Below are 16,968 nucleotides of genomic sequence, written 5' to 3'. Positions count from 1 at the left end.
TGTTGGTTAGCCTTCAACTTATCGTATGAGAATTTTCCTTATTCCATAGAATATTTTCACGCCATCTACTGACTCCAGAATTTTCCACATAAAGTTCTATTAACCATTAGAACCCTTGCAACCCTTTTATTAATAAAATTGAAGATAAATTATCGTTCTATAAACATGACAGAAATCAAAAAACCACGGCAGGAAATCCTTTTTTTTCGTTTTGGGAAAATTTCATTTTCCCAGGAAAATTATACACTTTCACGGTTACCTGGTTTTTTGGCTCTAGAAAATCGAAAAATGGATGGATTTTAATGATCTTGGTCTCAAAATGTTCCGTTTTACGGCGGATTTATAAAAAAAATTAGTAGAAATAGCTGGAATGAAAATTTCTCATAGTTTTACTGTTTTAAATCGTAAAAAAAACGGTTTTGCAAAATAATCCTTTACAAAAAATTATCTCATTATCAGATAAAGTACTTATATTTTTTTTGTATTCTACATAAATTAATAAACAATTTAAAAAAAATCCAAAAAGAATGATTTTTTCAGTTTTTATAGCTTAAAATGAAATCGATGAAAAACAATCAATTTTCGTGAATAGTTTCGTACTATATTCTTCAATGTTAATAGTTTTTGGACCATTAAAAATCGAAAAATAGATAAATTTTATAATTTTGGTCTCAAAATGTTCCATTTTACGACGAATTTATGAAAAACACGGGGGTAGTGGCTGAATTTGCGGTTTTTAATAGTTTTAAACCTTAAATAGTAGAAAAACTTTTTTTTCAAAATATTCATTTTTTTATGTAAATTGCGAAAAAAAATATACGAACTTGATTCCACGACGTCAGAAACAGTTACGAAGGATTATATGTAGAAAGTCATTTTTTTGCATTTAAAGTCATGAAACTGTAAAAATATTTATTTTTTTTAATTTTCGTATTTTTTTTTATAAATCCGCCGTAAAATGGAACATTTTGAGACCAAGATCATTAAAATCCATCCATTTTTCGATTTTCTAGAGCCAACCTAACCTAACCTAACCTAACCAAAAAACCAGGTGACCGCGAAAGTGTATAATTACCGGAAAATGTTAATAGGAATTCAGGCGGCTTTCCAGGAATCAGAAAATTGGTTTAATATTTTCATATAGTTTCATTAAAAAGCTAGTGGCGTCTCATTCTCATCATCTGAGTATCCCTTGTATAAAATTTTTAACTGTCGCCGAATACCATTTCCTATTGATTTAGTCTCCAGTCGGCGACCTTAAGTTTACACACTCCATTCAAATAATCGATATTATTAATTTTTTAAATGAAAAACAGAGTAGGTATTATTAGGAATATTTACATTCGTTTTTTTTTTAAACAAAAGAAATGCTAATCAGATTATAACTTATTACTTCTTTGCAAATATGATCATATCATTGTATTTATATTTTACATTGATATAATAACTATTTTATTCATTGATTTTAAGTATATTCGATGATGCAACTCGGAAAAAACTTCCTATAAACTTTTTATAATGGTAAATTACGTATCAAGATTCGTAAGTAACACATTCACGAGAGCTCCATCAAGCTAGCAGCCAAACATTCGGGGAAATTAAAAAATATATATGAATCGAAAGGATTTTCAATGCTCGTTCTGAAAATCCAATCCCCGAATTTTCTCGTTGACCCGATAAAAAGATTTTAATTAAAACCGTGGTTGCAAATTCAGATTAGAAAATATTTTTTATTCCCGTCCCAAAGTGTCCTCTGGAAAAAATAAAAATATCTATCAAATGCTCCTAATTCTGTTGTTTCAAAAATATTTTCCTTTTTGTCAAAATTTTTAGGAAACCTAAGAAAAAAAATTATCAATTTTTCTGGATTATTCATTGCGCACAGGCCTGTGAGTTGGCAGGGAGCGGGCGCAGAAATTGATGATGTTTTGATGTTTGAATCAATTTGAATTAAGTAATTTGAAATACATAGTAGCATGTCAAACTATGGTTAGGTTTCCCTAATGCTTTAGACAAAAAGGAAAACATTTTTGAAACGAGAGAATTAGGAACATTTGATAGGTATTTTTAGTTTTTCCAGAGGACACTTTGGGCCAGGAATACAAAATTTTCTACTCTGAATTTGCAACCACAGTTTTAATTAAAATCTTTTTATCGGGTCAAAGAGAAAATTCGGGGTTTGGATGTTCAGAACGAGCATTGAAAATCCTTTCGATTGATATATTTTTTTTAATTTTTCCGGATGTTTGGCTGCTAGCTTGATGGAGCTATTCAAGAATGTGTAAGGGGCTTATAACTCGTGTAACGTTCCACATTGTTTCTATCTAAGTCCCCATTTTCTCCTATTCATACTGAATATACTGTTTGGTGGTGTAAATAGTATATTCAGTCAAAGAAACAATTTCTCTCGCAAGATAACAGAAAATCAGTTATCATGACTTTTCCTCTCCAGAATTGCACAATATTATAAAGCTGTAACAATTTACCGCAATCAAAAAAACACTATAACAAAAAACAAATTACCTTTCCAGATTGAGACGGTGTAACCAACACATTCACAATGAAATGTCGTTGTCCTGAAAAAAGGAACCATTTCCAAATATTGGCATCATATTTGATACCACGACCGTTTAAGGTTTAAAACTATTTGCAAAAAATGTTAAGTACAATATGTACAGGTACGATAATGGCAGTTCACAACACGTGTTTATTTACATGAGAGCAGAAACTGTCTTTTCAGTTATTAATAAATAATTATTGCGCTTGAACTTAATGATAAATTTGCGATGAGAGATACACAGAAAAATCGAAATGATACGTTTAACAGTTACTGCTACGATCGATACGAAAAGAAAATTGAAATTCTAAGTGAGAATTTATTGTACTATAATTATTATATTCCATTGCCAATTTCAATCGTATCTGTGGATAAAGTAAAAAAATAAAAAAATCGCGATGAAAAATTCGGAGTAATATTTTTTATTCTAAGCCATAACAAAAAAAAAATCTTGCCAATTAAAAAATCGTAGAGGGTTGAAAATAAAAACAAAAAAGTTTATCAAAAAAATTTAGGGGTGGACTACCCTTAACATTTAGGAGGATGAAAAATAGATGTTAGATTTTCAGACCTACCCGTTTCGAAGGAGTTCAATTACAAATATCGTAACACGAGAATTTTATATATTAGATGTTGTTGTTATTTTCAGTGGGTTTGGATTTTTTGTTGAGAAATGATGAAGTCCAAAGTTGACAAAATGTTCGTTTATTGAACAGAGTTTCTTGAGATTACAAATTGGAGCACGTTTGCCTATCGCCATTTCATTTCGCTTTTTTGCTGTCGCCTGAGTATATCAAAAGGTACTTATCGCCTGCCAACTTAACTAAATTAAAAATTAACATGGCTGCCAACTTTGATTCTATATAAAACAAAACCGTATGAGGTAAGGATAGGGTCGAGGTTGGGATAGGTCGGGTCAGCTGTCAATTTGATCAATTCTTAACAGATGTATAACTGTACCTCAAAAGATGAAAGTTGAGAATTGGTAATCTCCTCCCTTATTCATAATGCATTGTTTGCATTTTCCCATAGCCTTTCCTTTTCCCATTGTAGAAGATAATCGGCCTCCAACCTACGTTAATGATAGCGTACCAACTCCTGCAACAACTAATGTACTGGCTAACAATATTTTAAGCCAATTTCAGCATATATCTTTAATTTTGAAAGATGAAGATATTTTTAAGTGAATTACCATCAATTATATTTATCGCTACAGCTTGTTTTATTATCTATTCCTTTAATTAACAAAGGAAATGCCATTCCAAGATGTATGTAACCAAAAATCTATTTTATTCATCAATGTTATCTCCTTCAAATGCAATACAATGATTCCAACGCTTCTCTAACTTCTCGATGTCGTGCTTGTGGAAGGATTTGTCTTTTGTCTCAAAATAGGCTTCAGTTTCAGTAATTGCTTCTTCATTTAAACTGAATTTCTTACCGGCGAGCATTTTTTAAATCATACGGTAGATGAGGAAGCAATTCGAAATCTAATTCATTCAATATCACCATCGTTGCCATCGACTTGTGAATCGGTGCATTGTCTTAATGAAACAGTGGTTTTTGCTTCGACATGAGTCGTTTTTCCTTCATTTTTGCATTCAAACAATCCGACAACTCTTTGTAGTATTCACTATTGATTGTATTTCTCTTTAGGAGATAGTTGATAAACAATATTCAATGGGCATTCCAAAATACTGAAGCAATAACCTTCCAAGCTGACTGTTGCGCCTTTGGATGCTTCGGACATGGTTCACCGGCTGCAGTTCACTCAGATAATGATCGTTTTGATTCCGGATTGAAGTGATCGATCCATGTTTCATCCGTTATCACAAATCAACGTGAATAATCTGATTTACTGATTTATTACGTGTAAACATGGCCAAATACTACTCTGAATCATTAGCACGTTGTCGTTTTGAATTGACTGTGAGTTATCGCGGCACCCACTTTGAAAAAAGCTTACAAATCGTCAAATATTCATGCATAATTATAACCACACTGCCTTCTAATATCTTTATGGCATCAGCTATCTCACGCAATTTCAATTTTCGATTAGATATAACCAATTTTGATGTTTTCCCGTTCAGAACGTTCACTTGAATTTCAGTTAACCGATGAAATATTAAGTACACTTTTACTTAGTTGAATTCAAATTAATTATTGAATTATCTGTCACTGACAATGACAGTGACATTAGTTAGGAGCTCTGATTTACACTGGAAAAATTTAAGTGTACACTACGTAGATAAAAATTTCATTGCTATTTGATTTAACCAAGAAATTTAAGTTTTACCATCACATGTTATTAGATCTAATTAGGAGAAAATGGGCAGAGTTGATACTCCGGGAACCTTGATACACTATCAAATTTGCCGCCTAAATTTATCGGTGTAAAGTAGAGGCGGCAACGTAGCATCTATTTCGTTTCACTCTTACTTAACAAGTTGTTTTCATCACAATAACATCAGTGGGTTTGATAATAATTGACACGAGTTTTTGAAAGAAAATGTAATGTAATGTAAAGTAATGGATCATAACTGTACTTTAATTTTTTTTTTTACGTTTAGTCCATAGTCTACAGTCAAGTACAATGTGAACAAATTGACTGATTGAAATACACATGCTTCGAGAAGTACTTTTAAATACCTATAATTATTGAACGTATCAGAAATAATTCGTGTTTTGGTACTTGTTTCAAGTTTCAAGTATTCAGTTTAATACCTGTACTTAGATTTGTTTCAACCCCCAAAAAGAGTTCAGGTATATGCTGTCAGACTGGGTCTCCACGGGTCTCTACAGGTACTTTGAATGTTTATTTGTCATTTTATTACTTTTTAAATAAAAAAACTACAATTAGAAATATTGTGAGCAAATGTTTATTTCCTATTTGTAACTTATTTCAACAAAACTCTGAATAAGATAAATTTACTAATTACATATAAAATAATTGTTAATATCGAAGCGGAAAGAATTTGACTTATCAGCTTCTTTTTCTGCTTCTCTTTCCCTTCTGTTAAAGTTGACATGGGATCCTTGAGCAAATAAACTCTAATGCCTTTAGAATAACTATCAAAATAAGCCTCCCAGTTCAAATTGAATATGTCGAAATTGAAGAGAGATCTATCTTTGAAGGAGAGTCGTTTGAGTAATTTTTGTGTATTATCATTAGAAAAATACCATTGTTTCAATAAATAAGGACTAAAAAGTTCTTGTGTTTGATGAATTTTGTCGTACATGCTCATTATTCTATAACAAAAAAGATAAATACTGTCAGTTTACTTATTTGAAGAAAAACCAGAAAAGCATTTATTCAAATAATACCAATACCAGTTTTCTGAAGTCGTTAAAAACCTTAATTTCAGGAAAATCTATCACGGATAAGGGATAGTAGGAGGATGTATTCAAGAATAAAAAAGTGTTTTGAAAAGCTACTAAGCAAGGAAGATGTAACTAATGTGGAAGTAGAGATGAATGAATATCGTGAGGAATATGTTGAAAAAAATGAACCACCAGTTAGTAAGTAAATAAAACAAGTTAAAAAAAATTCAAATATTGGATAGTCGCCAGGAGAGGAGTTTCTGAAAGGTGGAGGGGAAAGGCTCAGAAAGATTTGTGGTTTCAGAATAGGGAGAGCTACTATTGATGAGATTTTAGTATCAGGAATCTCATGGAAAAGGTTTTTGAAATTAAACTTCAAACTAGATCAACTTTTCATAGATTTTAAATAGAAATAAGCTGCTATATTTAAAATTATTTTAAAGGAAAAATAATAAGACTTGTTGAAATAATTATGAAAACCACAAAATCTGAAGCTAAAATATATATATATAACGGAATTAATACAGGGTGGTTTACTGTTCTCTATTTTTTTTAACTTATATTCAAAACACATGATAAAGAAAATTTATTCTAGTCGAAAGGAAACAATTCCAAACTGGTTTTCACGAATTTTTGCATTTACCGACAATGGAGACTTGATACCAAGATAGAAAAGGCCTTAATTCAAATTTGCATGGACTTAGAAGGACAGACACGAAATGTGGGACTTTTAATTAACAGCAGTATAAAAACTGAGTATATTTTGATGAACTTATGGAAAAAGTATGGCCGCAGATGCCTCAAATCCTCAATCTAGTTTTTAAAAAATCACGGAATTTTAATATTAGGGTTTAATTATAACTGAAAATAATGAATTTAATGCTGTTTTCAATCATTAAACTATATACATCCTCACTACTATCAAGAAAATTGGAACTAAAACTAAATAAAACAATAATTAGACCTGTTGTTATCCAGCTGAAACTTGGACTATCCCTTAAAATTAGCAAAAATGTCTATGATTTTAAAAGTAAAATATTTGAACCAATATATGAAGACATCAGAAGTAATATTTACAACGGAAAATACAGAGTAAACATTATAAAAAACTACAGTGGTTCCAATATTTGTAGCGGATGAACGAAGAAAGTGGAACAATATCTATACAGGAGAAGCGGAAGGAAAAAAAGGATTGAACGCGCCACAAAAATGGGTTTAGATGGAGTAGAACAAGACTTAAGAAAATGGAAGTTGAAAATTTAAAAAACGAGGCTTAGGATTGAGAGAATTGTGTGATAAATTAGGCCGAATAGACTGTAGAGCCAAAGAGTAAGTGAGTAAGAATCGTGTTGAACTGAATTGTTCAATCGAAGGGTGTGGGATAATTGAACTGTTTATTGGTGCATTTGTTTTTTTTCTTTGAAAATACGTGATAAACCAAATCCAGTGATTTCAATAGAATTTTCAGATTGCACTGAAAAATAAAGTGGCTCGAATATTTGCAGCGGATGGACGAAGAAAGCGGAACAAAGGACACAAAAATGCGGTGGAATGGTGTAGACAAAGGCATAAGAAAGTAGAAGTGGAAAATTTAAAAAACAAAGCTACGGAATGAGAGAATTGTAGCTGTGTGATAAATTAGGCCAAATAGAATATAGAGCCGAAGAGGGGGGTCACAATACAACTGTTTATCAGTGCATTTGTTTCTTTTGTAAATAAGTACCTAAAAACTAGACGAAGTTGTTTTGGAACCACTTCTTGCTTATACTTTTTTCGAATGTTTCCTCGAAATTATTATAAAAGAATTGATCACGATATTCAATTAAAAATAATCAATCTGGATTATAAATATTTTGTTTTACTCACGATTGTTTTTTTCCTGCTAATTTTAATCCTAAATCACATAGAAAAGCCATGCACACGTGCAAAAAGAACGTCAAAAATTTATAAACGTAATAAGATGACGTATTAAATTGTATCGGCAATTGGATCATTTTTACAGATGGAACTTCTCTTGTTACCGTATGTATTACTTCAAACCAGTCATCTGGAAGGAATAAAAACTGTGAATTGAGTAGATTTATACATGTGATTTATAATCTCAAAATGTTACTTGTGCTCAATGTTTAAAAACCAAAATTTTCATATTACCGAATAACCATTTCTTATTTCCTAATCCTTCATTTACTTTGAATCACTTAAAAACTGTTTATTCCTAAATTTTCTTTCAAAAAGTGCAAGATTTGCAAGAGTCTTGGAGTAAGATCAACATCACTTATTATGTTGCAAGATCAAGACTAATCTGATTTTGGTATCATCTTGCATTTATTCATCATCTACTAGAGTGCAAAAATACTTTTATACAGTAGATTCAATCACTTTCGCCTTATCTTGCTTTTCACTTCCGAAGAGGAAAAGCTGCAGTGCAAACTCTTCGATAATTTCGTGATATTTATGGTGATAAGTGATTAAATCGACGTCAGTATCAGAATCGGTTTTCTCGATATCATTTACATAATCGTCTTTTTGTTATTTGCCTCTTCTTTCCAACTATCTATACCAAACTTCCTTAAATCTATTTTCACATCTATCCATTTCTTCTTTGTAGTTTTGTAGTCTCTTTTCTCTTTCCTCTGATAACATTTATTTCGGTATTCTTCAATTATTTATTCGTGCGACATATCTTAGCCATCAATAGCCTTTTATACTCGGGTAATTGACGGTTGGTGGTAAATGGCCATTATTTCTTTCTTTTCCAGATTGAATTCCTCCAAAATATTTCTATCTACCACACATTCAGTCTAATTGCATCCTCTTTCCATTAATAATCTAGAGCAGCAGCATCACTGTTTTTCTTTTATGCACTTCTTAAAACTCTATATTTTTGTTTATAATTGTCACCCCCAGTATTCTTTTCAATTGTCGTCTTTTCGGATCACTTTTAATCTCACACCAACTTAATTACTTCCACTTTTTGATTATGTTGAAGACGATTTCCACTCTATTTTAATTTTACTGCTCCTATAATACTATAGAAAACTACTCATAATTGTTTTCTCATTACATATAAATTTTTCGTTTGCCGTTTGCCATTCGTAGCAAATTCTACACCTTATTCATAAACTTTACGTTATTACTGTTAACCTAAAAATTCTGTAACCCGGTATTTATGGACGATACTATGGAAAATAACGAAGAGAAAACAAGCAAAGCCGAAAGACCACCATAAACAAACAGCTTGAAAAAGCCCCATCAACATGCTCTAACGTCATACGTCAAAATCACGTGACAAACGCAAACGGATGTTACTACGAACGGTCGATGGTAACTGTCACTAACAGTTTTTAATATTGTAGCAGCAAACGTCAACGGCAAACGAAAAGTCAAGTTTACGAATCGGCCACTTTTTATAATTGACTGAATATAAAGATAACCTTTATATCACTTACCAGTTGTGATAGGTTTTTCTTGTGAGGTTATACAATGATATATATTAGCATCAACGGTACTGACGTCACCTCTTTGTAGCCTTAGCCTAAAAAATATAATTCATAAAAAAACAGAAGAGAAAGATAGCAATAGAATATGTTGACGAACTCGTCCACTGATATAAACCGTGAAACCGGTTCTGTTCTATTATATGAATAAGTGCTAGCCAAGTTTGGCGAATGCGCCTATATTTTTCCAATTTAAATTAGGGTTTTTTTAATTGACGGTAATTATTTGTATTGTTTTTATACGCTATTTACAATATGTTGCGAGTGTTTTTATGAAAACAGTTTCTAAAAAGGCCTTAGTTTCACGATTTGAAGAGATCGAATTATTTAGAAAGTCATTGGATATAAATTGAGTAAATAATTTGATGTCATAGGGAACATAACGAGATAGTAAAAAGTAAAACATACGGTGAAGTTAAATAAATTAAATAAATGCTAAGTAATAAGTGTTAGTGCATAATTAAATGTATTGGGTGTTGGTGTGTAAATAAATTCTGTAACTAAAATACACGGGTTGTAAAATTCATCACAGTTTAAATAAATAAGAAAAACCTCACTACATAAATAAAATACAAGAGGGTCAAATAACAATTTGTATTTCGTAAAACCGTTACATTCTACTCGACGCTGCTTTGAGAATTCTTCCTTATAACATTATTTTTGGAAACGCCGGTCTGTGCTGCAATTGCTTTTAAAAATCTATACAAATTGTCTCCATCGAAGAGCAGTGCACACAACTTTATAATACATCTACCTGGATAACGTAATGGAACTAGGAATCTGAGGAATTTAACTAAATGGCATCGGCGTAACGACAGCGGGTTATTAGGGATATAACGTTACAAAAAATCTGTTTTGTTAATTGTTAAACAAAGTGAAAGCACAGAATTTAGCTCATATAAGACTTTATGCATTGATAAAATGATTATTTCTATCGGAAGCTTTTACCATGTCGAAGCTATACCTCAAATATTATTGTTTTGCTTACTTTTGTAATCCAGCGTACCATCCAGATGCGATAGAAAGATTAACTACATAATCAGCTGGTATAACATCTAGAATTCCACTATTATAATAATTAACCTTGTTAACACCTAAAGCATAAGTTACTGTGTCTCCATAGAGTCCGTTAATATTATCAACAAAACCGGTTATTGGTTCTGATTCAGATGGTAAAACTACAATGAGAAAAAGTTAATCAGTTATACCTTAACCACGTGAGAAATTCAGTTTCTGTCAATTAAATGTTTTCAAAAGCTAGTTCAAAAAGAAAAAATCGTTGGATTATTTCCATGTCGGATAAAGTATATTTGGGCCTTGGACCTGATATAGGGAAGATTTTTTTTTCTCTGCAGGTTTGGGATTGTGGTGGTTGTTAGGTAAAGATAACCTCTTCTGTGGTACTACCATGACTACCGCGCGAATGGAGCAAAGCAAAACGGCTCGACGTACCAAACGGCTTCTCGTCGGCCATTTGGCTGATGAATTAGTTCACCTAGTTACAGGGAAATCACAAAAAAATGTACCGTCGTCGAAATAGGGTTTGGAAAAGAATTTCACCTAATGGCGATGAGGGAATTGTCCTGGAAGACAAGATACTTTCTAGGGACTTCTCTATATGCCGTGGGATGCAGGTTGTAGGTTATATTGACTTAAAAGATGTTCCTAGAGAAATATTGGCACTTGTATTGGCAGTACCTGAGAATAAACTGCTAATGAGGAGATGGTTGGGTAGGTTTACTTTACCCAGTACTCTGATGAGCGATATGGGATCAGGTCTTTGCCGGGCTTGGGCATGAGACCGTTTATGCGGGTTTCCAACATCGTGGAAAGTTTGAAAATTCCAAAGCGTTGAATAGGTCGCAGAGAAAAGGTTATATCAGGTAGGTAACGAAGATAAAGTGGGATGCTCTCATTTAGGTTGATGATTCTAAGGAAGTACATTGTGTTTTCATCGTTACAAATTCGGAATATTTACTTTGTATCAATGATTGGAAATACGTACGTAAAGAGGGTCTAACAATCGTAACTGGTAATCCTTTTGATTTCCTTTTTATGTAATCTTCCACAACACTCAAAGTAAATGTATAAGCATTTGGCCAATCTCCTTGTAATCTAAGAAAAGTATAAATATGAGCACGAAACTATAGTAAATAACACAAAAACATACAGAACAGAACAGAAAAGATTAAGTTTAATACCAATTTTTGAAACTCATGTGATTCTGTGGTATGCTTTGTTGAAGATTTTACAACTTCTTGATCTATTTTATATAGCAGTTATATTCTTACTTGAACAACGCATCTTGAGTAGATATTTTTTCGTTAAGTTCCCTTCTACCAAAGCGATCGCCCAAGAAGACTAAAGTGATGTCGAAAATATAAAAACTGGAACGCAAATTATTAGCGAACTTTATCATCACAGTGATTTTCATTATGAACCATATATGTAGGAATGTAATCTTCTTTCAGTGCCGTGCCTGTCTTCAAGCGTGGGCTATCTGGTTGAATTGGTCTCGGAATAGTTGCTCTACTTCCAGTCCATTCCAATTTCTAATATTTCGTATCCACGATAGCTTTTTGTGTTCTATAAACCTTTCCGTTAATGATCAGGCGAAGATGTTTGGTACTCCGCAGTATATGCCCGACCTTTCTTATTTTTATTATGCTTAGGAGCTCTCGATCCTTGTTCAGCTGACTGAGTACCCCTTTATTTCTAGTATGCACAGTCCACGGAATCTTGGGGATTTCCCGATAGCACCACAACTTCAACGTTTGTATTTTATTCATAATATCAGCTTCAAGCGAGCATGTCACTTATCCGTACAAAAAATTCTTAATACGTAACAGCAGTGCGTGAGGTTTCTATTAGTTAGTTTTAGAGAATTAGTTTCCATTTTATGAATGTCCTTCTTGCCTTCTTTCAATATTCGCTTTTATGTGATTGTCCGTTGATTGTTATCGGTATTAATTCTATGTTTATTCTTCTTGCAGTCATCCATTTGGTTTTCTTGATGTTTGTATCAATACCTCAACCTCATGCACTCTGTCCAGCAGTATTTGCGTGTTTTCTGCAATGATATTTGTACCTTACGTTGTCTATAATTTCACCACCTATCATTACTGCTCCATTCTACAAGCTTCGCAAAATATGAACTCTGAATAGGTGAATAATTCGAAATAAATGCCTACATAACCTCAATTATATAGTTTCTGTTTGAAGCGCAATTTGTGACACTCATGAGCCCATTTATCCGATGTTTAGGTGACATGAGTCGCACAGGTCTCATGCGTTTGAAGCATGTTCTCGATGGAGTGCTATAATTGTACAATTTAAAAAGAAAACATTTATTGATACTTACTGTTGCTGCATTGACTTAGCGCCATCTTCATTGACGTTTTCCAAACTTTTTAGCAAATCCTCTGCTGCGATCGCTGGTTCATAGAACTCTTCGTGTACTTCAAATTTTGGAAAATTTGAATAAATGGATGAAAGATATACGAACGTCTATAAAAAATCAAGTCAATTTCAATTCTGTTTACAACACCAAAGCAACGTGTTTTCTACATTTAGTTACAGGAACTTTGTCTTCAAATGAAGACGACGATGTTATTACCACGTACTAGTACTTAGGAAGTAGCGTTTATTTCTAAATAAGATTCTCCTGGTTGATAATTTTATAACCGAAGATGTATTTCAACAACATCTGATTTTTATTTTTTTGTTGCTCCATGATCGCACTCTCAGCTTCACGAGTGACATGTCGTATCGCTTGGCAACAAGAAGCTGACGTACAACTCGGTTGTATCTTTGCTGGGACGTTGGTGGATATGCATTTTGTATAAAACAGATGTTCCCAAACTTTTTTTCCTCGTACACCACTTTCAAAATACTTAATATTAGTTTTAGTTAATACATTTACACCATAGTACCAACTCGTCAAAAAATTAGATCTAACTATAGAAATTCAAGTACACTCCTGTTGTAGAGCTTCCCGTGGAGCCCTGAGGGTGCACCTGGATTACTTTGGGAATCACTGGTATAAACAATGGAAGATTCACGCTGACGACATCGTATCCGTTATTGAACTGGTTTGGTAGGACCATTGCCTAAGTGGAACGCGCCCATAGAGAATTATCGTTGGAATATTAACGGGCAATACATGCTTAGTTGAAACATAACCTGTTTGAGCGAATAAATTTGCTTATAATAAAACATTCTTTTCAAAACATATTAACCAACGATTTATCTTTTCTTTATCGATCATATTCATGAATTAGTGAGTTTAACACGCTTTTTCGTATCGTTTCAAGATGCAAATAGACTCGAGATGTCAACAATGTCATAATTTAATGACATATTTCGTTTGTCAACGCCAATTTTGCCAATTATTGATGCATTCAGTGACACTAAATGCCAAATAAGTCTCCAAATAAGTAGCTCCAGTATCCCCAGAAGTTGAAACGTTTGAAACAATTTTTTTTCTCTTAATCTTAAAATCAATTATGGAAAATTGGGGAGTTTATCATCAAATACATGCCTTAAATACGGAATAAAATCATCAATTTGTTAATATAACATTGAAGACAAAAAATTGAGGAAAATCAGTATAATAAAAATTAATGACCCACTATTAATTAGATTCATAATTTGGTTCTGGAAATATTAAGTAATCATTACATTATTTGATACTAATTACATGCTATTATTTAAATTAATCTGTTCCAAACTGACCTTGATATTTTTTATTTCTTTGGCAATATTTAACAGTGCAATAGTTCCTCTTACATTAACAGACGTGGCATTTTTTAAACTTTCAGAAAGCTTAGAAGCAGCTGCGCAATGGAAAAAACATTTTACTTCGTTTATTATTAGCTGTTTATCAGCTACCGATAAACCTAAATCTGGTTCTTGTAAATCGCCTCGAATCAAAGTCACCTTTTTAAAAAAATCTGCATCGCTCCTTTTAAGAGGTTCAAACGCCTGTAAAAAATAAAATTTCCATAAAGAGGATGTATAATATATAAAACCAAACCACTACACATTCACTTCATCACTTTTATTCGTTTTATGCAACATCAAACAGATCGGATCAGATATTCCATGTTAAAATTTTCTGTAGCAGTTCTTTCTTGATACTTCTTCTCCATATTCATATTCTCTTTTGCCTGTTGTATGAAAATTAAATGATTGACTGGTTACGTTTGTATCCATCTCTATTTTCGCTTCGAAATCGTTACGTAAAACGATACGTATTAATTTTCTGTTACATCCTTCTGTTATATTTTATATAGTGCTAAACCTATTCTTCTTTGGATATAATTGTCATTTCCTCCTTTTATACTTTCTATGTTGCCTAATTCTTCTAACTAGATGCTTCGGTATCGATTTTGCTGTGTTGTTATATCTTTTTTTTTTGCTGTTTATATTAATAAAGTACGTATTATAGACTAAATTGATTGATTATGAATTACCTACTTTGAATGCCTTCTCATATAGTTTGATTATTTGATGTGAAAGTCTGACCCACAAAACATACCCAATAAAAAGTCTGGCATGTAAATTTCGGCAACACAAATTTAGTTCTGCCACTTACCAATCGTGGCGCTAATGTAATAAAAATGTGTCATTACTTTCAATGTCAATTGTCACGATTAATAAACATTTTTTTCAATTTCCCAAAAGCTTTCATGATGTGTGTTCTAAGTAGGAAGAATTTTCTAAAATTCAATGCTTAGCATCAAGTTATCGCTTGTTTGAAACTAATTTTCTGAAAAGTGATTTTACAAATTTCGGTTTTTTTACTGTAGCTGGAACTAGTAAGAACATTTCAACACCTAGGGAAATGGTAATGTATCAAGTTCATCGGAATACAATAGCCAAAATATCAAAATTGAGAAACAGTTTGAAAAATAACAAAAAGCTGTTGAAGACATTGAAGAAAATGTGTGAAATTGGATCATTTGGGTGTGTAGACAAGGTACAGCAAAATTATGGACTTCAACTGTTTATTTATTTGCATATTACACTTTCCACAGAGGTTTTTTAAAAAAATAATTTGAAAATTTCTAAGATGTTTTTCATCGTGAATTCAGGAAACTGCGAAATCAGAACTGGGTGGATCTGAACAATTTAGAATACAGAAATTCTGTGTTGTAAATTTAAATAACCCGCGAAAATATATAAGTTCTGCCACGTACCTTCGAAGGCACTGGCATCGAAAATCCGCCATGTTGTTTCTTGTAATTAATTAGTTTTTAAAGTGTCATGGCTGGCAGAGCTCATAGTTCAAGGCCTTTTTATCATTTCATGTGACACTAATTCTTCGTTTTCCTGATAACGTTTTGACTATGTCATTCACAGAGAGAGGGATATTCGTTGTGGATATGTGGATGGGATGAGGGAGATTATGTAGAGAGAAAGGATTTGGTCCTGATATAGGAGTTTTTCCTATGCAGAACTGAGGTTGTGGTAATAGGTTTGTGATTGCGTTGCTTCAGACTGAAAAAAAAACCGGACGACCAACGAGGCCCGAAGAAGAAGAAAAGAAAGCTGTCATTCACAGTTTGAATACTTCAAAAGATAAAATATACATTTAGGTATTAAACTGTTTTAATAAATAAATTATTTATTTAAGCAACGGTTATATTTACCAATGAATCAAACATTTCGGCACAACGTTCTTCGGCACTTTTTCCATCTTTATCTCTTATCAAAACGTAGATACGTTGGGGGTGCAAAGTTCTTAATATTTTTTCCAAAATCAACTTTCCTACAAATCCAGTTGTGCCCGTTAATAAAAACGTGCTGTTTTTATAAAAATGTTGGATTTCACTTAGTTCTAGATTCGCAGCCATTTTCGATAACACTCAAATAAAACAAAGTAAGAAAATGATATTAATTTTAGGCATTCGTGTGGGAACAATAAACTATTGTATTGTAATAAGGGTTAAAATCTATGTTAATTTCGCCATCAATAATAATTATTGCGTCTTACTTATATAAATACATTTATATATGGTAAAATATAATTTTGAAAATGACTTGTTTGTATCATTGTCTTCAAAATAATACCCACAAAATGGTTTTTATTTGAGGAAATCGTCACTATAATGGGCTTCAATTTAGACTAGAAAATATATTGAGGAGACTCATAGGTCAAAATCGTGGTCCTCTTTCGAAATTTTGTGAAAATTCATTCTGCTTTGCATGTGAGGTTTTTTCTAAAAAATTGAAGTGCTATTGACGAGGAAAACAGTCTGATCATATTCCAAATTTCGTAGTTTCTAAGCGACCTTGTTTTGACCTTTGCGATACGTATCAAAATCACAACTTCTCCTCGAACAATCCGGCTCGAAGGACCATGTAAAATATTGGATATTCTAGATATCTATATAAGACCAGTCTAACTTCCAGTACAGCCACACTGCGTACAGCGTTTATTCAAAAATGCCGGTTTATATTTGAAACAACCTCGTCGTTGAGACAATAGAAAAACAGTTTTGCAAGATTGTGCATCACCACACTGACGTGTAGCGATTTATTGACTTTAGAATTTTCATGTAAATGACCATACCTCAAAAAAACTAGTCA

General features: G+C 32.4%; 1 protein-coding gene across 1 annotated transcript; it reads right to left on the bottom strand.

Annotated features, from left to right (window-relative positions):
* Nucleotides 1–5,420: 5,420 nt before the first annotated feature.
* LOC130899103 (fatty acyl-CoA reductase 1-like) lies at nucleotides 5,421–16,902 on the bottom strand. The gene is made up of 8 exons (XM_057808854.1): nucleotides 16,029–16,902; nucleotides 14,110–14,358; nucleotides 12,737–12,882; nucleotides 11,381–11,490; nucleotides 10,364–10,553; nucleotides 9,328–9,413; nucleotides 7,745–7,925; nucleotides 5,421–5,806 (listed from the first exon to the last, which is right to left on the bottom strand). The coding sequence occupies exons 1-8, from the start codon at nucleotides 16,230–16,232 to the stop codon at nucleotides 5,455–5,457; spliced, it is 1,518 nt and encodes a 505-aa protein (XP_057664837.1). The 5' UTR covers nucleotides 16,233–16,902; the 3' UTR covers nucleotides 5,421–5,454.
* Between the last annotated feature and the right edge of the window lie 66 nt (nucleotides 16,903–16,968).

This window comes from Diorhabda carinulata, chromosome 10, assembly GCF_026250575.1.
Source record: "Diorhabda carinulata isolate Delta chromosome 10, icDioCari1.1, whole genome shotgun sequence".
In the NCBI taxonomy this organism is placed as follows: Eukaryota; Metazoa; Arthropoda; class Insecta; order Coleoptera; family Chrysomelidae; genus Diorhabda; species Diorhabda carinulata.
Note: the sequence above shows the minus strand (reverse complement) of the source record. Positions and strands in the feature narration are given on the sequence as shown.

What these genes read in the sequence shown, in the direction of transcription:
- LOC130899103 (XM_057808854.1), bottom strand. Translation starts at nt 16,232, where the DNA reads ATGGCTGCGAATCTAGAACTAAGTGAAATCCAACATTTTTATAAAAAC. An exon ending in GATTGTTAGACCCTCTTTAC is followed by an intron (nt 10,554 to 11,380) that starts GTACGTATTTCC and finishes TTCTCATTGTAG; the next exon opens with TTTTACCATCTGAATCAGAA. An exon ending in TGGTACGCTGGATTACAAAA is followed by an intron (nt 9,414 to 10,363) that starts GTAAGCAAAACA and finishes TATATTTTTTAG; the next exon opens with GCTAAGGCTACAAAGAGGTG.